Raw genomic sequence first — 22424 nt, 5'->3', positions numbered from 1 at the left:
CTTAAGGTCTATAGTCTTACTTACGTATATATATATCCTCGGGATAACACCTCGTTAGCCCGCGATTACGGTGTAGTATCTCCGGTTATTATAACAAGGAAGGAATCGTATTTAGTAAGCTAGCTACAAGATAAGGTAACAAGTCTTAACCGCGCTTTCCTACTTATCTAGTACTACCGTATAGCCTCGTTTCGAGAGGTTAGCCCGGAGCAAAAGCTTCCCTCTACGCCCTCCCTCCCTATTTACTCCTTAAGCTAATATCTACCTCTATAGGCCTAAGCCCTTTAGTACTCTCTATTAACCGATATATGTATCCGTCCTCTCGGGCTATATAGATAGTATTAGCCGTCGCTACTAGTATATACTACGCCCTAGGTTTTGACGCCCTTCGCGTTACCGTAGCCTATCTCTAGAAAGCGGCCGTCTATACCTCGTAGGTTTGCTCGGGGTACACACTACGCCGGGTAGCGTACCCCTTACGTTTCTACCTACTAACTAATATAAAGTTCCTTATTACCCTACCCTCGATCCTCCCCGATTATAGAACTAATCTACTTATATTATACGTCTTTTCCCCGTCCTAATAGCCGTCTTTTCCTTACTTAGGCTATCGTCTTTTCCTCGTCGCAATCTACTATATTAGACTAGGTACGTTATATAGCGGGATAGGTAGTGCCTTAGGCAAAACCCTCGTTCCTATACCGGGTATTTAATAGGCCCTTATAGGCTTTATCGCGTGTCTACCTACCTACCGTATTGCCCGCTAGTAAATACTAGATTGTTTCGTAGTCCGCTCGACGCCGTCGTATAGTCCGCTTAGTTATTGTTCTATAGTCCGCTCGTCTAATATTCATCGCTTAGCCCGCTCGGTTTACGGTCTCCGGAGGTGAAAATTCTACACTTATACTAGAGGTGTCCTATCGAGCGTATAGGCAACGGTTCCGCGCCCTTCTTATACGTAGAAAGAAGAGGGACTCGCTCCCGATACGAGTATACGCTCGTCGGATAGTTTTTATACCCGTTTTACTAGTAGTCCTCTATTCGCCGCGGCTTTGCCTACGTTACGCGCCCGTCGCGCCTACGACGCTCTAGCGTGAGAATACTTAGCTCTCTCGTAGTAAGACGAGAGGTTCGTAGCCGATACTACGTATAGATAATTCTCGTCGTCGACTAGGTACGTAATATACTATAGCTACGTATAGGAGACTCGGAAATTAGCCCTAACGATAGGTAGAGAGGGCAAGAGCAATTCTACCTTCTTTATTAGACGATTATATATTATATTATTGAGATATAGTACGATAATCAGGAAGTTGGTCGTACTAAGACAAAATTCCTAGCTTACTAGTATTCCTAGCTTACTAGTACTTTACGTTATATAGATAGATGATTCATTTACCCGTTGTGGTGCCCTCCGGCCCATACGGGTTTATGTCTATATATGTTACTACATAAGGTAGGAAACCTATTCCTAGGTAAAAACCTCCTCTCCTTCTCTAATAGCTTCCTTGCCATGAGTTCTCAGTTTTCCTTCTATTAGGGTGCACTGGTGTCATGGTGGTTAGCCTCTGACTACCTTGTCTGCAACCCTGGAGTTGTCCCCCTCTTCCTGCTCTCCTCCTCCTTCTTTCTCTCCTCAATCCATCTCTCTGTTTCCCTAGTAAGAGAGAACTGCTCCAAAAATCCTTGGTGGATGATCCACCTTGTAATTCTCTAGAGGTCTCCCTTATTGCTGATCATGGCTTGGAAGTTTCTGTTCCTTGCCCTTGCCCTCCATTCACCTCTCCCTGTACTCCATTCTTTGCAAACCAGAAGTCTATGTTCGACATTCTGGGACAGGTAGCCGCATGGGCAACTCTTGTCTTCGATACCTGGGACTTTTCTCTAATGCAGGTATGCCCTGACTCCGATGTGTTCAGAGCGGATTTGTATTGCTATGCTTGCTTCTGACCTGGTTAGGTCTGAGTACAGTAGGTAGTTGTGGCTACCAAACTGTTGGAGTGCCTTTGGGGTTCCTGGCCTCTATGGGGTTCTTGTCCATTCAGTCTTCCAGAGGAGTCCTACTATCCTTTCAGCTAGAGACTGTTGCTTCTTCCCTTGGCTGGCTGCTGATCCTCTCCCTTGAGCCCTTCTGTCCTGTTCCTGCTGGGCTAGGTGCAGCTGTTCTGTTAGTTCTTTGAACTTCTGCAGGTCCTGCTGCTTCTGTGGGGCTCTTTACGTTATATAATATATAAATAATCTACTTTTAAAACACTCTATAACTATAAGCCTATATAATAACTTTCTATATAAATAACGTAATAGATTATAGAGGAGGCTTCGTTCTATAGATCCCTAAAGTAATAATTTAGAAAATATATCTTAATAGTACTATCGCTACGTATAGAGTAATTAAATATCGTAAGCTATTATAGTATAAAATGGGTACGCGTCTACGTCGCGATAGCGCTTTTCGCGACTTGCGCCCTTAGACTACCTACACTTGTTCCTATTAGGCAACGAAGCGAGCTTGCGTTAGGGGTTCTGATAGGCTGAGATTAGAGGTAAAGATGCACTCGGCCGAGATCCGGGCGGGCGACGCAAGCACTCGTTCTTGCAACTTTTGCCAAATCCAACGAAGGCTACGCAATGAGTTCTTCGATTATATCGAGGACGCTTTGCCTACAATGTCGCATCTCAGTGGCAGGCAGATACATGCATCCGGCCTATCGAGCTGTGTCCACCAGCTCCGCCATCAACAGAGGTCTACGTGCCAGCAAAGATGACGGCGATGGCAAAAGGGGAGGCAGAGATCGCAGCCGACCATCAACTTTCTCATCAGCATCACGTTCTGGCTCTGGCCGCTCTAGGGACGGTATAACCTCCAGACGGCAGTCTACAGGACAGCGAGAGGATTGGGGACCAGCCTTTCGAAGAGACAAACACGACTTTCCGGAGCGTACACGATCTTCTTATCGTGATGACCGGAAACCCTCGTTCCGCAGAGACGATGACAGGCCAAAAAGGAGCTCCTCTTCATCGGGCCGTGGAGATCGAGGTTCAGCTTTCAGTAGAGATGGTGACAAGCCCAAACGTAGCTTTCAGTCGTCAGATCGCGATGAGCGGAAACCATTCTCTCGTGGGAATGATTCAAGACCGCAAAGGACCTCACGCTTGTCTGAGCGGGAAGGTTTTCGACCAAGGCGTTCATCTGACGCGCAATCAGCACCAGACCGTGATGCTCCTCGATTTGGCGATAAGGGACAACCAGGAATACTACGGACGGTCAAAACTGCTTGCCAGCTAGTGCAACAGATGCAGGAGCGTGAGGCCAACGAAGATGGCGTCGACCACATGGCCAAGGAGATGAAGTCGACTTTGCAGATCATCAACAAGTTCGTACAGTCTGGCAACTTCAAAGACAAGCCGTCAGAAGCGATCGCATCATTGTTCGAGAAGAAGGCCCCGGATGGCACTTTCGCGCAGGGACGCCCGCAGCCCAGTTCGCGGAGCGTGATCTACCAGGGCAGGGATGGCTTCTTCGACTTATCCTTGGGTCAGGCTGGACTTGAAGCGCCGAAACGAGCCCCAGTCAAGTCGAGTAGGCGGGAATCAGAAGATCGGGTAGACAGGCCGAGACGTGACAACAATGACCCTCGCTCTGACCGTCGTGGTAACCCACGCAACAGAAATGACGAAGAAGACGAGGAAGACGAGATCCCGGTGTCTGTTCCATATACGACAGCAGCTAGCCAGTTCTTGTACGGGTACAACTCCGTGCTCGCGGCCCTTCGGTCAAAGCGACGAAAGCTGTACCGCCTCTACGTGCACCCAAAGATCTTCGAGAAAGAGTCTGCCAAGTCTGGCTCTGCAAATCACTACGACAGAGAACGGCCAGCGCACGAGTTTGTTGCGCTTGCTAAGGAGGCAGGCATTCCCTTCCGGAACGAGTTCAAGACAGCTCTGCTGGACCGCATGTCCGATGGTCGACCACACAATGGAGTTGTGCTCGAGGCCTCAAGACTACCAGCACCACCGGTACTAAGTCTTGGCAAGCCAGATGCACGCCAGTCCACCATTCCACTCAATCTCGGCCCTCAAAACGCAGACGACGTCGCCATCAACGGCTCACCTAAGTTCCTGCGAGCCATGAGCGATACCTGGCGCCAGCCATTGATCCTCCTTCTCGACGGCATCACAGATCCCGGCAACATCGGCAACATCATCAGAACAGCTCACTTCTACGGCGTTGACGCCGTAGCAGTCGCCTCCAACACCTGTGCAAACCTCTCCTCCGCAGTCCTCGCCAAAGCCTCCTCAGGCGCCTGCGAAGCCGTCCGTCTCCTCTCCTTACCACAACCATCAAACTTCGCCTACGACTCCGCTAGATCAGGCTGGAAAATCTACGCGGCTGTTGCTCCCGAGCCTGGAAGTCGTGATGCAGCTCGAACGATCACGACCCGCGCAGTGGCGAAGGCGAGTCCTCTACTGAAGTACCCAAGCATCCTCATGCTGGGCGCTGAAGGAGCAGGTCTGAGGGAGAACTTGCGAAACCGCGCAGATCACTTCGTTACTATCGAAGGTGGTGTGAAGCCGCAGAATATGCCTGATGTGGGAGTGGATAGTCTGAACGTTAGCGTGTCTGCGGGTGTATTGGTGGAGGCATTCTTGAGGAAGCCTGCTAATGCGCCGGATAGGAAGGATACTAGGAGTGAGTTGGGCTGGTAGAGCTCTTACAGCGGACATCTGTATATTACTGTAGCAATGGATTGTAAAGATAGAAGTCATTTATCAATATTAACACTCTCCAGGGGCAGCAAAGATGCCATGATGACATCCGAGGTTGAGTCGTACAAGCTCCAGCCATGGAGCTCTCGCTCGGAGAATGCTCACGTTACATGCTACCTTAGACCACGACCTGGAACTCTCACCGTTCCCAGGCATTGAACACCAAGATCTCTCTGGCTACCGAGCAACATCGAAATCCAGTACAACAGATAGCAGCCGACCATGGCCACGATGCGTGCTGTAGGTAAGGCTACACATTCCTTCTTACAAACCTCAAAGCTCTCCGCTTGTAACGACAAAAGACAGCATATTCCTCTCCAACGCCTTCCTACGTAAAGTAACTTCCTAACGCCCACCTACACAGACGTCCACAATAAAAAAGGCCCCGCCACCTCCCTCTTCATCAACCCCAACACCCCTCGCCCATCCCCGAAAGGATCAGAATGTCTCATCAAAGTCCGCGCTTTTGGCCTCAACCGCGCCGACACGCTCCAGCGTGAAGGCAGATACCCGGCTCCACCTGGAGTCACGCAGACCATGGGATTGGAATTCTCGGGAATCGTTGAGGAAGTTGGCAGTGGTCAGACTGATGACGAATGGAAGAAGGGTGAAGAAGTCTTTGGGCTGACATATGGAGGCGCGTATGCGGAGTATGTAGTGGTGAATAAGAAAATGCTATTGAGGAAGCCAGCGGAGTTGGGCTGGGAGGTGTGTGCGGGTATACCTGAAGTGAGTCCTTACCGTTTGATATTTCGATTTTTGCTTACTTGTTGATACTTCCTCAGGTCTGGATGACAGCGCTCCAAGCCCTGCGCCTAGTGGGAGAATGGTGTCCAGAGAAGAAAAGCATCCTCTGGCACGCCGGCGCCTCCTCCGTCTCCATCGCAGGCATTCAGCTCTCCCTCAACCTCTCCCCTACCCCAAAAGTCTACGCCACGACCCGCCAGGACGCAAAGTGCACCTTTGTCGTAGACGAAATCGGCGCAACTTCAGCTTTCAAAAGCACCAAACCCTACACCAAAGCCGACGGCTCAGAAGGCGGTACGTGGGCCGACGAGGTCCGCCGCACAAACAACAACGAAGGCATCGACCTCGTCATCGACTACATTGGCGCCCCTTACTTCGGCGACAACCTCGCCGTCCTCGCAAAGGATGGGAGAGTTGTGCAGCTTGGTGCGTTGGGAGGGACTGTCCTGCCTGAGAAGACAGATATCAGTGCTTTCATTATGAAGCGGGCGAGTTTTGTGGGTTCGACGCTGAGGAGTAGGGACCCGGAGTATCAGGGGAGGCTGAGGGATCTGCTTGCGGAGGAGGTGCTGCCGAAGTTGGTGAGGGGGGAGTATAGGATGCCGTTGGAGAGGGTGTTGAGTTGGAGGGATATCGGGGAGGCGCATCTTTTGCTGGAGGGGAATAAGACGATGGGGAAGTTGGTTTGCGTGGTGGATTGATGGGTCGTATTGATGTAGCTGGCGGAATAATGGAGGGGCATTGTGTGCCCTGGACGGCAGTGGGCGCTTGGCGATGCCATCGCTTCTGGACGTGAAGAGTCGCAAGATAGTGCTAGAGGGTGCGCAGTGTGCGCACAGGTGGTCGAGCACGAAGCCATGGTGTTTCTATTGTCAAAGTAAGTCTTACATGTGGATACGATACGAAGTCCTGCTGCAGGACCGAGAGCACGACTCCATCAGCAGCAGATTCCTTCTCCGGTTGTCGTTGTGATGGTGCGTCGATCTTGACTGCTTTGTTTACTGGTTGTCATGCCGCGCAGCCGTGGCGCATTTCGCATTCGTATTTGCCACATCTTATTCGCCACAGCACGGCCATTGTTTTTATAGTATGTTCTGCTTGTGTTCATACACTGTGAATGTAGCCGTGTCGATCCCCATGCACCCGCGAAGCGGGTGTTGGACAACCCAGTGATATTGGACACCTCAACGATATCAATGAGGTGTATTCAACTATCTATTGGCTATATCGTCCATACAGGCAAGCCATATTGGCATAATCTTCCGTCTCTCCACTGGATAAGCAGGTCTGTTGTATGTCCCCTTGATATAGCTCATAATCTTGCTTATCCGGTGTCTCAATTCACCTGTTCTTGCACGTGCTAGCTGGGCTTCAAGCTGCTTTACTGTGTTCTCTTCACGTTCTTGTATAGCAGCTCTTGCGTTGATAGCCTTCATGACACCTCCACGCTGAAGGTGTTGTCTCTTCTGAGTGTTGCGAGCATTGCGAGCGTTCTGGCGGACCGTGGTGTTGTTCAATTCAGCTACTGCTTCGGCGCCCTCAACGATAGCAATCTGGGCTCCACGGAAGAGTGGCTCCAGTCGCTGCTTAATAGACTCATCTATCAATGGATCAGCTATAAGCGCAGCAGTGTATCGACCGAAGGTCCTCACTGTTGTTGGGAGCCAGTCTCGTCCATATTCCACATGTCCTCAGGCAATATGCCATGCTCTTGACAGGTCTGCCACAGCTTGCTGTACCACCATTCAAGGTCACCAATATCCCATGCCGCTGCTCTTGCTGCTTCCAATGGTTGTTGCTTCACCTTCTTCCATTCTGGATGTCGATTGAGCCATCGTTGTGGCCACTTCGAGATCACAATTGGAGGTGATCTAGGTCCAGTATGGTATCGCTTGAAGATCGAATTTGCGCTGATCTGGACCATCCAGAGTCGCGCGGATACGCCTATCTTGTCACACCTCCTCAAGTAGGTTGCAAGAACAGCTTCTTGATCGTCTGTCAACACCGTGTGCGTACGCGGCCGTGTGCTGCGTGAGTTGTGACCGAGAAGTCGTCTTCTGAAGCGATGGTAATCGACACCCCAGTTGGCGGCTACCTGCTTGACAGGACCTGGATTTGACGCGTCGCAGTACCACTGCACGGCCTCACTGATGAGCTCCTCTTCTTCACGATAGATGGAAGCAACCATATTGATGAGATAACGCGTGTTGAATGGAAGATCCGCGTGTTGGAAAGCGTGGTTTTATTGAGGTGTCCAACATCACTGGGTTGTCCAACACCCGCTTCGCGGGTGCATGGGGACCGACACGGCTAGTAGTGGTATGTCATGTGCTGTGGTGTGGAGCGTGGTACGTTTGGTAGACGCGTGGCCAGTGGCCAGGCCCACCAAGACTTTATGTCTCCACTGAACGGAAACTCGACGATCTACGGACAGGGGCCGTCGTACAAGGAATGCTATTTGTGTTTCACTGTGAAGAAGTCCGGGTTTGTTGGTGCTGCTCTGCGCGATAGTCTGTCGTCTGTCTCTTGCAGTGGTGAGAACGGCTTATTAACAGCACCTCCCACAGACACCCGTGGACATGAAGTTTTACGCGTGCAAGGAATACTGTAGCACTTGTACTTGGAACAAGCTTGCTGCTGTTGCTGTTGCTGCCGACCCGGAACGTCGAAGATTTGCTTTGGCCGGAAGTTCTTGGCAGGGCAGGGCCTTCGCCGTATTGGCCAGCACAGTGCACTGCCTCATTCACGCTACGACGTTCCAGCGTGTACCTTCAGGTACGAGAAAGGAGGATCGACTGTTCATGATCATTATCACACACACGCTGCGGTCACCTGCTCCACCACCACCACCACCACCATCACCATCTTCACCTTCACCACAGTCGTTCGCTTCCAATTACATGTACTGCCCGGGCCGTGTTGGAGCATCATAGGAGGTAAGAACCAAGGCGAAGGCGAAGAGCGTCCGCGGCACGAAACACTCGACGGCGTCATCGGACAACTTAGCCTGGCGCGCTACTGACGAAACTCTCGCAGCCAGTCGTGGAGTGCGCATTCTGCCATTCTCTGCTGCTGACCATCTCCTGCCACCACTGTGCACTACCGATTGGTGCTCCTCCTCCACACCACCACCACCACCACCACTACCCTCGCTTTCCTACTATTGTCTTTCGCTTTCGACAATCAACGACACCTCGACCTGCCTGCTGGAACGCACCTCCCTCCTACTCGACCGCGTCTGCCCTGATACGCCGCCGTCGCGCTGCTGACGACGCTTCCATTCGCTGAGGCGGGCAGCCGCAACTTCCGAGCGCGATCCCGCAACCTCGAAACGACCACACACATACCGCATACCGACTCGCCACACCTCCTCCTCCTCCTCCACCACCGCACCCACCGCTTTGCACACGCCATACCGCAACCATGAGGCCGTCAATACCATCGTTAATCCCGGCGCTTCTCGTCGCGCTTTCGCCACTCACTTGCGCCGAGCGCCTGCTCACTTCGACATCGCTCAATCCCTGTCAAGAGAACTCCAACTTCTCCGCCACCCTTTTCGATGTCATCTTCACGCCCGACAACCGCACACTGGCATTCGATGTCAACGGAGTCAGCAGTATCACCGGAAATGTCACGATTGAGCTTGTCGTGCTCGCGTACGGCCTGTCTTTGTATAAGACCACCATCGACCCTTGCGACTCGGACGACTTCCAGGGACTGTGTCCCATGAATGAGGGCCAGATCAACCTGAACAGTAACGCAGAGATTCCTGCCGACTCGATCACGCGGGTGCCAGGAATCGCATACACCGTGCCAGACTTGGACGCCAAGGTGCAGGTGTACTTCAACCAGACCAACTCCGGCACGTCAGTCGCTTGTGTCGAAGCTGAGCTCTCCAACGGAAAGACTGTGGATCAGAAGGGTGTGGCATGGACAATTGCAGTGCTTGCCGGCCTGGCGCTTGTTGCCTCGGCCATCACGTCTGGCCTTGGACACTCGAACACTGCTGCACACGTGGCTGCCAATGCCATGGCACTCTTTGGATACTTCCAATCGCAAGCCTTCATCGGCATGAGCGCTGTTTCGCTTCCACCTATTGTCGCGTCCTGGACCCAGAACTTCCAATGGAGCATGGGCATCATCCGCGTCGGCTTCTTGCAGAAGCTCGCCACTTGGTACCAGCGTGCTACTGGCGGAACTCCCTCGACCATCCTTACTAGCTTGTCTTCCAGCTCCGTCAGGGTCGAGAAGCGAGGTCTTACAGGTAGCGCTGATCAGGCCTTCAACTTGATGAAGCGCGCTGCCGTCAAGATCAACAACCACATCTTGCAAGCTCGTTCCAACGCTGGATCTTCTACCAACACGGACAGTTCCCAACAGGTCGTTGTTAGAGGCATCGAGCGTGTCGGCTTCCGTGCGGGTATTGAGCGCACCAACATCTTCTTGACGGGTTACATCTTCTTCGTCATCTTCGTCATCTTCGTCCTCCTCGGCGTAGTCATCTTCAAATTTGTCTGCGAAGGACTCACCAAGGCTGGCCGCATGAAGGGCGACAAGTTCCAGGACTTCCGAAACGGATGGACCACCGTACTCAAGGGCATCCTTTTCAGAATAGTACTCATTGGCTACCCACAGATGGTCGTGCTATGCTTCTGGGAATTCACACGAATCGACTCTGGCGCTGAAGTCGTACTGGCTGTTTTCACCATCTTCCCAATGCTCGCCATCCTGGGCTGGGCCGTGTTGAAGGTCATCCGCCTGGCGAACCGCAGCATCGCGATGCACAAGAACCCGGCTTACATTCTTTACTCCGACCCAGTCTCGCTCAACAAGTGGGGTTTCCTCTACGTCCAGTTCAAGGCCGCTGCGTACTACTTCATCGGTCCAGTGCTGATCTACCTCCTGGTCAAGGGCATGTTCATCGCTCTCGCTCAGGGCAGCGGAGTTGCACAAGCCATTGCCCTTGTCATCATCGAGTGTCTCTTCCTGATTGCTGTGTGTGTGCTCCGACCATACATGGACAAGAAGACCAACGCTTTCAACATTGCGATCTGTGTTATCAACTTCCTATCTGCAATCTTCCTATTGGTCTTCTCCGATATCTTCGGTCAACCTGTAAGTTGCATCTGTCAAGACGATCTCCTTTGATTGGCTAACAAACATGTAGGGTATCGTCACTGGTGTGATGGGTGTCATCTTCTTCGTCTATAACGCTGCCTTTTCTCTCATCCTACTTATCATCGTCGGCGTAGCATCATGCTTCGCATTGTTCTCCAAGAACCCCGACACTCGGTACCAGCCAATGCGCGACGACCGTGGCAGTTTCATCAAGTCGCAGTCGCAGCTCACCACCGAGCTGGACGCGTTAGGTGCGACTGCTCGTGGTGAGGGCAAGCACGGCGAGTTCAACAAGGGAGGAGCACGCATTGAAGACGACGACGACAGCTGGTCTGGCAACAGCAGCGACAGAACCAAGGTTGAGACGGGCTATGGTGGCTACAACAGCAACATACCTCGAAGCCCTATCAACAGCAGCGCGCCTGCTTTCCCATCAGACAATGGCAGTCAACGACATCTGCCACCTTACGAGAGAACGGCCTCGATGACGAGCAGTCAAAATCGTTTTCGTCAGCAACAGAATGCGAGTCCTTGGCAAAGAGGAGCCGGATATGATTAGACGACCACCCCTCCCTACTTTCGCGACCGATTATTCGACGGAGACGGTGAATACCAATATTCTAATGGCCGATCATCCACCGAATCAAAGGTTTCTGAAACCTCGAGAAGTGCCTCAGCGTCCTGGGTTTCAGCGCTTGTCGACGGCAGATTCGATGGCAAGTGTCTTGGACATGTACTATCGACCGCCATCCACGAGATGGCCCTTCTGGGACGATAAAGACTGAGACAGCTCCCGGTCGATCCAATACAGCGAAGTGATGATGGTCTTGACGAATTTTGATTTGTAAATAGGTGCATTGCATGGACACAACGGTCGATCCGGAATTGCAATTGAGAATGGGATGGCCGGTGTCTTTTTGATGGCGTATGTGTTGCCGAAAAAGCGGCTACGGCCTGGTTTTATACTGGCTGGGCCAGTTTTTTTATGTTAACTGGACACCTTCCGGATGGCGAAGTGTCACGCGGGCGTTTCTTTTTTGAATCTGATTCTGAACACCTTACTAGCCCTACAACCACAACCACAACTACTACTGCCATCGAGCGCGCATCGAGCCAAATGTGTATACCTTATTATCACTACCTACCTATCCTGCATGAATCAAACACGATCCCTGACAAGATTGAGCATTCCTTCGAGAGTGCGGAATACAATTCCTTCTTGCCCTTATTTGCCTTTCATATGCCCTCTCACGCCCTCACATGCCTTCATATGCCCTCGTATGCGTTCTCGTACGAGGTGTGGACGTCTCATTGACCGGTCGGTCGTAGGGCAATTCCGTCTAAACCTCGAAGCGTCTGCTGCGATTCACAGCTACTGCATGGCGATATATTGCAGGTGAGCAGGGGTATATATGCAAGGCGGTCATGGACAAGCCGCACGAGCTGAGCTGAGCTGACCGGACTGCGCTGCGCTGCGCTGGCTGAATCAAGCGATGGGATGCGGTGTTCTGAGGTTTCTTCCTCTGGAAACGATCACTCATACTCCTCGTGCGAGTTTGGTGTTACTGATGGATTACTTTTGGCCTGAAGTGATCACTGATTCCTTCACGCGTAGGAACTGCTTAGGTATGCTGACTCCTCTTGCATGAGGGCACGGGTAATGTGGAGGGTTTGTGTTACGAACGGACCTCCCTTGAAGAGCAATTCAGGCACGGTTCAATCTTTGTTGCTCGCTATGTTGCTCTGTAAGCAACTGCAGCAGCTACCCTGCCGAGTACCAGTCGTGATATGTTCTCGTTTGGAATCCGAAATCATCTCTTCGGTGTCGTCTAGCCATCTCCAGGAACCACGTCCGAGACTGTGGCGAGCATGCGAGCTTTTTGATCGCTTAAAATTCGGACCATGACCTCATCGCCAGCGAGAAAAGTTGTTGAAACGCCTTCGAAACTATCAGCATTGATGCGAAGCTCCGAACGTTCGCGAACAAGGGCATGATTCCGTTGACGTTGGGGCGAAGACTGCCGGTTGTAGTGGTGCATCGTGCCTGGTTCTGCTGTACAGTAGCTGCAGTGCGCTTACTATACCTTGCCATCTTGAGAGCGCCCCTGCACGTTCCACACGTTTCGGCCGCGAACAAAGAAGACGCCCTCCAAACTCCGTGCTCTGAGCTGTGATGCACGTCATGGCGGCTATGTGACTTTTGTTGATTAGAGATCTTCTTGTCGTATATATGGACGTAGGTTGTATGCTATCCTTCTCAAGTTAACCACTTTCCTCACATACCTCACAACCAAAACACCCTCTCAAAACGCACAAACTAGACAACTCACAACTCGAAACAACTACAATGCCTTCCTTCACCGTCTTCAAGGGCCAAAAGGGCGGCAAAGTCGTCAAGAGCCAGGTCGAGAAGCCAGAGCTCAAGGGCGACCAGGTCCTCCTCCGTGTCACAGCCTCCGGCCTATGCGGTACCGACCTCCATTACAGAGAGGCAGATATGGGTCTCGGCCATGAGGGTGTCGGTGTCATTGAGGAAACCGGTCCAGGTGTCACATACTTGAAGAAGGGTGACCGCGTCGGATGGGGATACGAGCACGACAGGTGAGTCTCGAGCCCCTTGGCATGGATGTGGATTTGAATGTGGCTGACAATCTTGGCAGCTGCGGACACTGTGAACAGTGCTTGAAGGGCAATGAGACGTACTGCCCTGAGCGTGCGATGTACGGCATGGCGGACCTCGACCAGGGTAGTTTTGCGACTCACGCTGTGTGGAGGGAGGCCTTCCTGTTCCCGATCCCAGACTCACTGAGCGATGAGTCTGCTGCGCCATTGATGTGCGGTGGTGCTACCGTCTTCAACGCCCTTCACGCATACAACGTGCAGCCAACTGAGGTAGTCGGTGTGATGGGTGTGGGTGGATTGGGACACCTGGCAATTCAGTTCGCTGCAAAGATGGGCTGCCACGTCGTTGTACTCTCCGGATCCGACAAGAAGAAGGACGAGGCCTTCAAGCTGGGAGCTCAGGAATTCATCGCAACCAAGGATGTCGAGGAGATCAAGCCATCGAAACCATTGAACCGCCTGTTGGTCACAACCTCCGCACAGCCAGACTGGAACAAGATCGTCAACGCTTTCGGCCCAGGTGCAACGATCCACCCACTCTCTATCGACGAGGGCAACTTCGCCATCCCATACATGCAACTGCTCCTGAACGGTCTTACAGTTCAGGGATCGGTTGTGGCATCCAGATACATCCACAAGCGTATGCTGGAGTTTGCCGCCCTCCACAAGATTGAGCCCATTATTGAGAAGTTCCCAATGGACGAGGAGAACATCAACAAGGTAATGGACAAGTTGAACAAGGGTAACGTCCGATACCGTGGTGTCTTCGTCAACCAGTAAGACATTCGGCCATGGAGAGTCATCGTATGAAGTTCGGGCAGCGTAGGAGTTGGGCGATGAGAGTCGATAGAGTATGAGACGCCCTCGGCGCGTCACCAGCATAGTAGCGTAGCATGTCGAGCATAACGAATCTAATGTCTTGATGAATCATAGTGGCTGACTATTTCCACCATCTCCCCGATTTCTTCTCCCGGCTCATGTCGACTTTGGTGGCTTATGGCTTGACTTGCTTCCGACATGATCATGTTGTCGATACGGCGACTCCGAAGCAGCTTGTCGCAGCCGGCATAGTGACCTTTCAGAGCGACGTACTGCCACAGTCGTTCACGCCTGCCTCGGCGATCGTGCCTCGTGAAAAGCTCGGCCCCCGATCGCTTGCGACTGAACGGAGCAGAAGCCGGTGCACTCCGCGGATGGCATCGCTTTCAGCTCCGCAGCACCTGCACGGCTGCGAACGTCATCTTTGTGGTGATATTTTGGTCCGGCAACGAGGATACGAGTCGTTCATTCGAGTAACGAGGCTGGGAGCTCGAAGGTCTTCTGCACATTGGTCTTGGTGGTGTGGCCCTCTTTCAGTGGCTCCATGTTGGTGGGATTCCTCATCTCGGGTGGATTTGTTTCCATCTCGATTGTGACCTGTGCATGGCGTCAGCGATATCTGGTGCTTTGCATACAGCACGCCGGGTTGAGCTATGTACCACTTCGTCCTCCGAGCGGTAGTCCAGGGCAATCGGGGGGAGTGGAAATGCTGCAGGGTCGTCTCCTTGGGGATCTGAATCACCTACCGGTCCATCGTTGACGAGTCCAACATCCATCATGGCTTGGAAGACGCCATCTTTGACTCTGTCCTCGCGGTAGAGCTTGCGGACTTGGTTGAAGAAGGTGTCGTATAGTTCTTTGCCCAAGGCGGGCGGCGCTGCTTTGTGGAAGTCGGGCTTGTTCCCTTTCTTGGTAGATGCAAGAAGTGTGAACTGCGAGACTAGATGGTGAAGTCGACATAAGCTGGTCTGACCTTGATGGTAAGATTAGATCTGACAGTCAGGGCTCACCACACAGGACGTCGCCGTCAATGTCTTGGACATTCTGTTTCCACTTCTTTCCATCGTCGCCGTCCCAGAACTTTACCTTGAGGACTTTGGAAGCCATAGACTCGGCCTCTTTGGCTGTGTCGTCTTTGCCAATGGCTGCAAAGACTAGTAGACCTTTACCTATGGTAGAGACGAGCTGGCCATCTACCGTCACAGAGGCGGACTTGACACGTTGTATGACAGCTTCGAGAGTGCATGTCAGAAGAAGTGTTAGAGGGATGAGACACAGGAAAGGAAGTACCGCTTACCCTTCATGTTGGTGATGTTTGCTATGTGGAGCTATACCGGCGGTGAGCGGATGTGATGGGCTGGCTGCTGGATTCCAGCTGTGCGTTGCTTGCTGTTGCTGCGAGCGGAAAGTCGAACGTGAGGCGCGAGAACGAGAACGCGAGGGCCGGCGTTTGCAGGCGCGGCAATCCATCGGTCAAACGCCAGCAATTGTCGTCATGTTTCGATGGGAGAATAGCGACTGTCAAACAATCATCATCAAGACGCGGCGTAACGAAGCAGTATGTTGTGATGGGACATTGATGCTGGCATGGCAAGATCGCGCTTCCTCTCCTCTAGCCTCTCGTCGGAGACCCTGGTCGGGCGCTGCCGATCTTGGATCTCTCTGGCCTGCATCAACAGCACATCAATCAGGAGCATCTCCAAAGTTCCCACATCGCAATCACCCAATTGCTACATGCATCCCACTCATTACATCGCACACACCACCACCACCACACGACATAGCCCGCGGCCGATCGCACCAGCCGCGAGTTGAGCCCGACATCACCACCACGCGATAGCACATCCCCCGTGCCACACATACCGCGCCTCACAGGCCCTCAGGCACCATGGCGGCACGGAAACAGCAGCAGGAAATAGACAAGGTCCGACAGTCGTCCCACGGGAATTGATCGACAGACCCACTAACACACAGCAGGAGTACAAGAAGGTGGACGAGGGCGTGATCGAGTTCAACAAGATCTACGACAAGCTTGAGGCTAGTAGCAATGCGTCGCAGAAGGAGAAGCTCGAAGACACCCTCAAGAAAGAGATCAAGAAGCTGCAGCGCTCCCGCGACAAGATAAAAGGCTGGGCCAGTCAAAATGACATCAAGGACAAGAAGCCGCTGATGGAGAAGCGGAAGCTCATCGAGACGGTATAATCACCCTGTGGTGTATGAGACCTGCCCATAAGCAGTACTGACCAGACACCCTAGCAAATGGAGAAGTTCAAGGCCGTGGAGAAGGAGATGAAGACCAAGGCCTTCTCCAAGGAAGGTCTCAATGCTGCCGCGAAACTCGATCCCAAAGAGAAGGAGAAGATGGATGTTTGCGACTTCCTGGGGAATATGGTGGACGAGCTCGAACGACAAATCGAAAGCTTGGAGGCCGAGGCGGAAGCGTTGCAAGCCACGCTCAAGAAAGGCAAGAAGGACTCTGGGAAAGCGGATCGAGTGAGCGAACTAGAGCGGACGGTCGAGCGACATAAGTGGCATGTAGGGAAGCTGGAACTGTTACTGCGAACGCTCGAGAACGGGAGCGTGGAAACAGATCAGGTGAAAGACATTGAAGATGGCATCAGGTATTATGTTGAGCAGAACCAAGAAGTGGACTTCATGGAAGATGACAGCATATATGACGACTTCAATCTGGAGGAAGAAGAAGGCCTCTTCGGAATTGCGGGCGAGAACGACCGGGTGTCAAGTCAGGATGCACAAAGCACACAGGACGAACCACCGGACACAGAACCTGTACGACCAAGCATACCAACCACCAAGAAGTCACAAACAGCAACAGAGGCTCCGCCGAGACGGCCTAGCGTGCAGCTCAAATCGCCTTTACCTGCGCTTTCGTCACTACATACAAGCTCAAATAGCGTCAATGGAAAGGCAACAGAATCCATGAAGCCGGCACCTCTACCGACGATACCGACTGGGCAACCTCTGAAGTATGCCTCTGCTGCAGCTGCGGCCGCTGCGAGCGACAAGAACGGCGTTGGGATGGCACCTTTACCTCCGCCCCCAGGGGCTATTAAACCAAGCGAAACTCCGTCACCCGCACCAGTCGCAGCACAACCTGCCCCGAGCGCAGCAGTGCCAGACGCACCTTCACCTGCAGAAAAGGCTGTGGAACAGCCTCCGAAACTGCCCATGCCTGCCCTCAAGGAAGAGCCCAAAGCACCAGCACCAGCACCAGCACCAGCACCTGTGTCAGCACCCAAGGCATCCTTGCGGAAACAATCACCGCAAACTGCATCAGCACAACCCTCACGCCAGCAATCAAATAGCGTGCAGAAAGTGTTACAGCCGCCAAGTCCGGACTCCGGAATTGCGGGCATCGCTCTATCGCACGGCGAGAGTGCTCAGGAAGATGACGAAGAGGAGAGCGTGTATCACCTACCCTCGTCCCTCATGGACCTTCTTGATTCTTTCGAAGAGACGAAGCAACGAGCGAAGTCAGATCAGCCCTTTGACGTGGCACTGCTCAATGCCTCGCGCCTGACGTGCCCGACAGCACAAGATGCAGAGAAGCCAAACCACTACAAGCCTCAGAATCCCTACAACTACACTCCATCTCACTACCCACAGGAGCCGCTAGGAATATTCGATGATCCCAGGCTATACAGCCGCATCGACACCGACAGTCTGTTCTATTCGTTCTATTACAGACAAGGCACTTACCAACAATACCTTGCGGCGAAAGCGTTGAAGAGCCAAAGTTGGCGCTTCCATAAGCAATACCAGACCTGGTTCCAGCGACACGAGGAGCCTAAGAATATCACCGAGGAGTTTGAGCAAGGCACATATCGCTTCTTCGATTACGAGTCCACGTGGTGAGTCAAGCCAACCTCTATTGACCAGAGACTGTTTACTGACGAAGTGGCGCAGGATGAACAGGAGAAAGGCAGACTTCAAGTTTGCCTACAAGTTCCTCGAGGATGATCTATGAGGCGACGAACAGCTTCACGGCTTGCCTCCACTTTGGAGGAAGCACCTTTTGGGCCCCGATAACAGTAGCTTCACCATCGCTTTTGAAGCTCCTTGGAAGAGGGCAGTTTGGGGAATGTCATTCACCTTCCAGGAATGTCCTTGGTGGACACAACCGCTGACTACTCACACCTCCTCACATTTCTCCGTCTTTCGTATGTCCACATCACCTTCGGCCGCCGATATGCCTTCTTGCCTTTCGCTTGGAAGTTAGCCACGTGCCGTCTTGCCCTGATATGCGAAGCAGGCCAACTCGGAAGTGACCGATGGCTTGGCGGGGGTGAGCGTTTGGCGTTCTGCTAACGTTTATACAGTTAGCTATGTTCTGCGCCTCTCTCTCTTTGACTTTGTGGCATGCAGACATGGCTCTACTTTGCGAACGGCGGCACGTGGAATGAGCTGACCAATAGCACGGCAGGTTTCTTGAGCTCATCTCTTCGGCTATCAGGTCATCGTCAAGCAATATCACGGAGAGGCTGACTCAACGATGCTTCAGAACGATCACGATGGTGCGGGAATGCATCAGACATCCCGCGTGCGAGAGACCAGGGAGTAGGCGCAGTCATGGGTTGAAAGGTGAGCCTGGCAAAGGCAAATACATCGAACAGTGCTATGGCCCCGCCACGAAACAAACAATGCATCACATTGTAGATGCCTACATGCGACAGTCATACGGTGCATCATCAACACACCTACAGCCTGGTCATGGAACCGGAACAGGTTTCGTCCCATGCTTCGAGAAGCTGCGCCCTTCTGCCAAGAGGGCGGCCTCCTCCAGCCCTTCAACGAAGTCGGCAAGCCTCGCTTGACTACTCACTTCGCACTTCACGAAGGCACGAGGCACCATGCCCGGCGGCTCGCATGTCATCACGACATTCTTGTCCTTGATCGAACAAATGGCAGCAGGGACTATACGGCTGAAAGTCCAGAAGAATGATATGGCCCTTTGTCGGTGCAGACTTGCCTCAGGCCTAAGCTGCGCCTTCCCGGCGAGTTCGCAATTGTAGTTCGCAAACGGGTTTGCCTGGCTGTAATCGCTTCCGGCAGTCAAGATATCATGCATGAGTCACGAAGTTCTCACTGCGGCCTCTCCCTGGGTCATATGACATTCAACCTCCCGCTTTGATGGATCCTGCCACGGCAGAACGTACCACAAACACAGCCCAGTGCCTGAGACGCACCACACCATCGGTTCCGGTGCCGAACCGCACCATCCAGGATTCTGGAATCATCATTGCTCGATGACACGATATTCATCTGCCTTCGCCGGCAACGTGGCTCGTGGTAGAATGACTCAAAACACCCTCGGTACTTGCTCTCACAACACGACTGAGCCTCGCGCACGCCCACTGCTCACCGCTCAGAAGGAGCGAAAGGCCGCACCCTGCTCGCCTCATGTTTTCGCGCCTCTTACAGCCAATGGAAGGCACCACTACCCTCACGAAGGCCGATGCCGGGACTGGAGTCGCTCATGTCTTGCGCGATTAGTGCGAGCAGTGGAGGTGGCTATCTAACCTACGTCGCAAGGCAATCGTTATGGTATGTGTGGTTTGGCAGCTCCATGTCCTACAATGTCATCCGGACCGCAGCAGGAGTGGAGGGCGACGCCTTCTTTGGTGGTGGTTAAGTAGAAGTGTGTCACCGTGTGTTCGCTGGCGCAGCCATAGGAAGATTGTGAAGTTGGCGACCTTGTTATTGTTATTCAACAGCTGTTGCCATCATCTTGTCTTACACAGGCATAGTCGTCGTCATACCCATCAAGAAACCCAAGTCGCCATCTTCTAGATATCACCCACTAAGACGTCTGCAACTTGCTCCCAAAGCGTTCATCATGTCGTACCAACAGTACGGCTCGTCCTCGTACACGGGCCAACAATATGGCTACTATCCAGATGAACAACAATACTACACCGAACAACGAACACCGCCATCTAGATCCCAACAATACTACGACTACACCCCATCCTCAGCACCACGAACAATCAGACCCACAACGACAGGCTACCCAAGCCCTCCCTCCTCACCCTACACCTCCACATCAAACCCCTACTACTACTACTCCTCCTCGCCCTCATCAGCCTACTCAACCTCCCCAACCTCCCCTGGCCCATCCCACTCCCAACCATCTCAACCCCGTCCCCAACCACCGTAAGCCTCATCTCCCCCTCTCCAACTCCTTTCCCGCCTAACGCACCCGCAGAGTAGAATACCACTGCCTGATCTGCACCCACACCTGCGCGCGCAAAGCAGATCTCGAACGGCACTACAGCGCTATGCATTGTCGCGACTCGAGTGCGCTGGTGGATTGTCAGTGGGCTGGGTGTCATCGGGTGGGTCAGGCGGGGTTTGGGAGGAAGGATAAGATGGTGGAGCATATGAGGGATGTGCATAAGGCGGATATTCCAAAGAGGGGAGGTGGTACTGGGGGGAGGAGGAGTTGATGAGTGGTTGCCTTGCTGTTCAGCGTGAATCTTTGGGTGTTGATTGAGTATGAAGCGGCGGCGTCTGGTGAAGGGGGCAGTGTATGATGACTGGGCCGAAATTGATTGAAGTGGGTATAGACCTCCGAAGACGCCTTCGCTATAGAACATTTTGGCGCGGCGCTTCGCTTCGCTTCGCTGTGGTAGATATGATGCAGGATTAAGATTGTAGTAGTAGTAACAGTATGCAGCAGAAATTCCTCCCATGATCCTTACTGTCTTGCAGTTGGACCTCGCCTTTGTCTCCAGGACTCGGGTCGGTGCGATGGGGGCGGTAAGGGCTGTGTGAGCGGCGCCTGCGTAGCTCGGATACGGTCGCGTGGACTGACTAGCAGTCTCAGCTAGATCGTCGTAGTCTTGCCGGAGGCGGCAGTCATTCAGTGCCCACTGCTCAGCGTCCTCTGCATGTTCGCAAGAGGCGGGTCTTCTTCCAACCACCTCCCAGCGGCCATGTCTGCCTGCCGCAGAGCGGCGTCCACTCGTGCGTCTGTGATTGCTGAGAGCTCCTGTCAATAACGTCAGTGCACGAACCAGTCTGGTCTACGGGACGAAGGAAGACTTACCACCCTAAGCTGGTTCCTCACCTGCTGCAACGCAGGCGCATGTCCAGCATGCGGACTCTGTCCTTGCAGAATCTGACTCCTCGCATTAATCCATTTTAACGCCGCCGTCGCTCGCAGGTAAACTTTCTGTGCTTTGAACCTCCTCAAACTCGCATCGATGATGATTCTGTCATCGTGTCAGTATTCTGCCTATCCCACACTGCCGACTCCCTTCTCCCGCCGTCACCACTCACCTCCTCAAATGCACCTGTACCGCCTCCTCACTTCCCTCCGGCGCTCCCTTCCCGTTGACATCCGGCCGGAACGGCGTAGCGAGCAACTGCTGTCCCTGAGCTATGCATTGCCGTAGCACCATATATCCTTCCTCGTTGTACTCTTCTGCTGAAGGGCTGGCGCGGATTTGGGCGATGTAGTTCTGGATGTTGCGGTAGTCGTTCATGATTTCCTGTACCCGTATCGCGCGAGCATTGTTGAGGCCGTCTGCCATGATGTACATTGGTGTGTATGGGTACGGGAGGCGATAGTAGTCGGAGTAGGAAGACAGTGTTGAGGCTTGGGTCGAGACTCAGGATTGGGTACAATGCAGAAAGAATGGATGTATAATGAAATTGCCGATTGAGTCGTGTTGTCGTCGATGCTGGTCGTGAGTATCGTGAGTGTCGTGGTGGTGGATGTGGATGTCTCAGGCTCGGCTGCTGGCACAAGACCTATATGAGTAACGGCCATCGTCCCTCACAAAAGGCTCCTACCGCCCAACTACCGAGTGACAACTTTTACCCCCGTGCCGTACCTGACAGGAGAACACATGCACAAAGCCCGTGGCTTGCTGATCCGTACCTGGACCTTGCGTCAATCTGAAGCAGGAACGCCAACGACAATGCTGTTACTTGCACATGGGACTACTTCTCTGGAAGTGGTCCCTGCATAGCCTACACGATCGTGAGAGCTGGAGGAGAAGGTTCTGGTGGCAGCCAAGGGAGTCAGACGTGTGGTCAGTAGTTGGCGTGGGTCCAAAACAGTACATAGCGTGCGATACGTCACATTCGACATGGCTCTGCTGGGTGCTTCATAGGGCGGTTGACATGGAATGTCGTGGGGCTCAGGCAGCCATGGCGAGAGGATGGTGCTGGAAGACTGCAGACCCGATGCCGGTTTTGGTAAGAATGCTGAAATAAGGTGCGGCTCTGGCGATGTCGTCTCGTGGCCATTGGCCGGTAGCGTCGATCATTCATCTGACCATCGCTAAGAGCTGCGCACGGGCAAGAAAAGGATCATGTCTGGG

The 22424-nt window shown here is 53.0% G+C and overlaps 8 protein-coding genes across 8 annotated transcripts; 6 read left to right on the top strand and 2 right to left on the bottom strand.

Moving 5' to 3' along the window:
• Positions 1-2628: 2628 nt before the first annotated feature.
• Positions 2629-4707, top strand: CLAFUR5_04678 (rRNA methyltransferase 1, mitochondrial; the record flags this gene model as incomplete). Its single annotated transcript, XM_047903826.1, has 1 exon — positions 2629-4707. One exon carries the CDS (start codon positions 2629-2631, stop codon positions 4705-4707), a length of 2079 nt encoding a protein of 692 aa, XP_047761449.1.
• Positions 4708-4989: 282 nt separating this feature from the next.
• CLAFUR5_04677 (Quinone oxidoreductase PIG3) lies at positions 4990-6215 on the top strand (the record flags this gene model as incomplete). Its single annotated transcript, XM_047903825.1, has 3 exons — positions 4990-5011; positions 5132-5496; positions 5553-6215. 3 exons carry the CDS (start codon positions 4990-4992, stop codon positions 6213-6215), a joined length of 1050 nt encoding a protein of 349 aa, XP_047761442.1.
• A 2722-nt stretch (positions 6216-8937) lies between these two features.
• On the top strand, positions 8938-11191 carry CLAFUR5_04676 (Flavin carrier protein 2; the record flags this gene model as incomplete). The annotated part of the gene is made up of 2 exons (XM_047903824.1): positions 8938-10629; positions 10682-11191. 2 exons carry the CDS (start codon positions 8938-8940, stop codon positions 11189-11191), a joined length of 2202 nt encoding a protein of 733 aa, XP_047761443.1.
• A 1788-nt stretch (positions 11192-12979) lies between these two features.
• Positions 12980-14034, top strand: CLAFUR5_04675 (Alcohol dehydrogenase; the record flags this gene model as incomplete). The annotated part of the gene is made up of 2 exons (XM_047903823.1): positions 12980-13233; positions 13293-14034. The coding sequence occupies 2 exons, from the start codon at positions 12980-12982 to the stop codon at positions 14032-14034; spliced, it is 996 nt and encodes a 331-aa protein (XP_047761440.1).
• Positions 14035-14538: 504 nt separating this feature from the next.
• On the bottom strand, positions 14539-15377 carry CLAFUR5_04674 (D-aminoacyl-tRNA deacylase; the record flags this gene model as incomplete). The annotated part of the gene is made up of 4 exons (XM_047903822.1): positions 14539-14670; positions 14733-15013; positions 15084-15305; positions 15371-15377. The coding sequence occupies 4 exons, from the start codon at positions 15375-15377 to the stop codon at positions 14539-14541; spliced, it is 642 nt and encodes a 213-aa protein (XP_047761441.1).
• Positions 15378-15961: 584 nt separating this feature from the next.
• On the top strand, positions 15962-18061 carry CLAFUR5_04673 (General negative regulator of transcription subunit 3; the record flags this gene model as incomplete). Its single annotated transcript, XM_047903821.1, has 4 exons — positions 15962-15997; positions 16051-16269; positions 16330-17945; positions 18001-18061. 4 exons carry the CDS (start codon positions 15962-15964, stop codon positions 18059-18061), a joined length of 1932 nt encoding a protein of 643 aa, XP_047761446.1.
• Positions 18062-19930: 1869 nt separating this feature from the next.
• Positions 19931-20540, top strand: CLAFUR5_04672 (uncharacterized protein; the record flags this gene model as incomplete). The annotated part of the gene is made up of 2 exons (XM_047903820.1): positions 19931-20247; positions 20300-20540. 2 exons carry the CDS (start codon positions 19931-19933, stop codon positions 20538-20540), a joined length of 558 nt encoding a protein of 185 aa, XP_047761447.1.
• Positions 20541-20956: 416 nt separating this feature from the next.
• On the bottom strand, positions 20957-21638 carry CLAFUR5_04671 (uncharacterized protein; the record flags this gene model as incomplete). The annotated part of the gene is made up of 3 exons (XM_047903819.1): positions 20957-21085; positions 21143-21308; positions 21376-21638. 3 exons carry the CDS (start codon positions 21636-21638, stop codon positions 20957-20959), a joined length of 558 nt encoding a protein of 185 aa, XP_047761444.1.
• Between the last annotated feature and the right edge of the window lie 786 nt (positions 21639-22424).

The sequence above is a fragment of the Fulvia fulva genome, chromosome 4, assembly GCF_020509005.1.
Source record: "Fulvia fulva chromosome 4, complete sequence".
In the NCBI taxonomy this organism is placed as follows: Eukaryota; Fungi; Ascomycota; class Dothideomycetes; order Mycosphaerellales; family Mycosphaerellaceae; genus Fulvia; species Fulvia fulva.
This window is presented reverse-complemented; position numbering and strand designations above follow the sequence as displayed.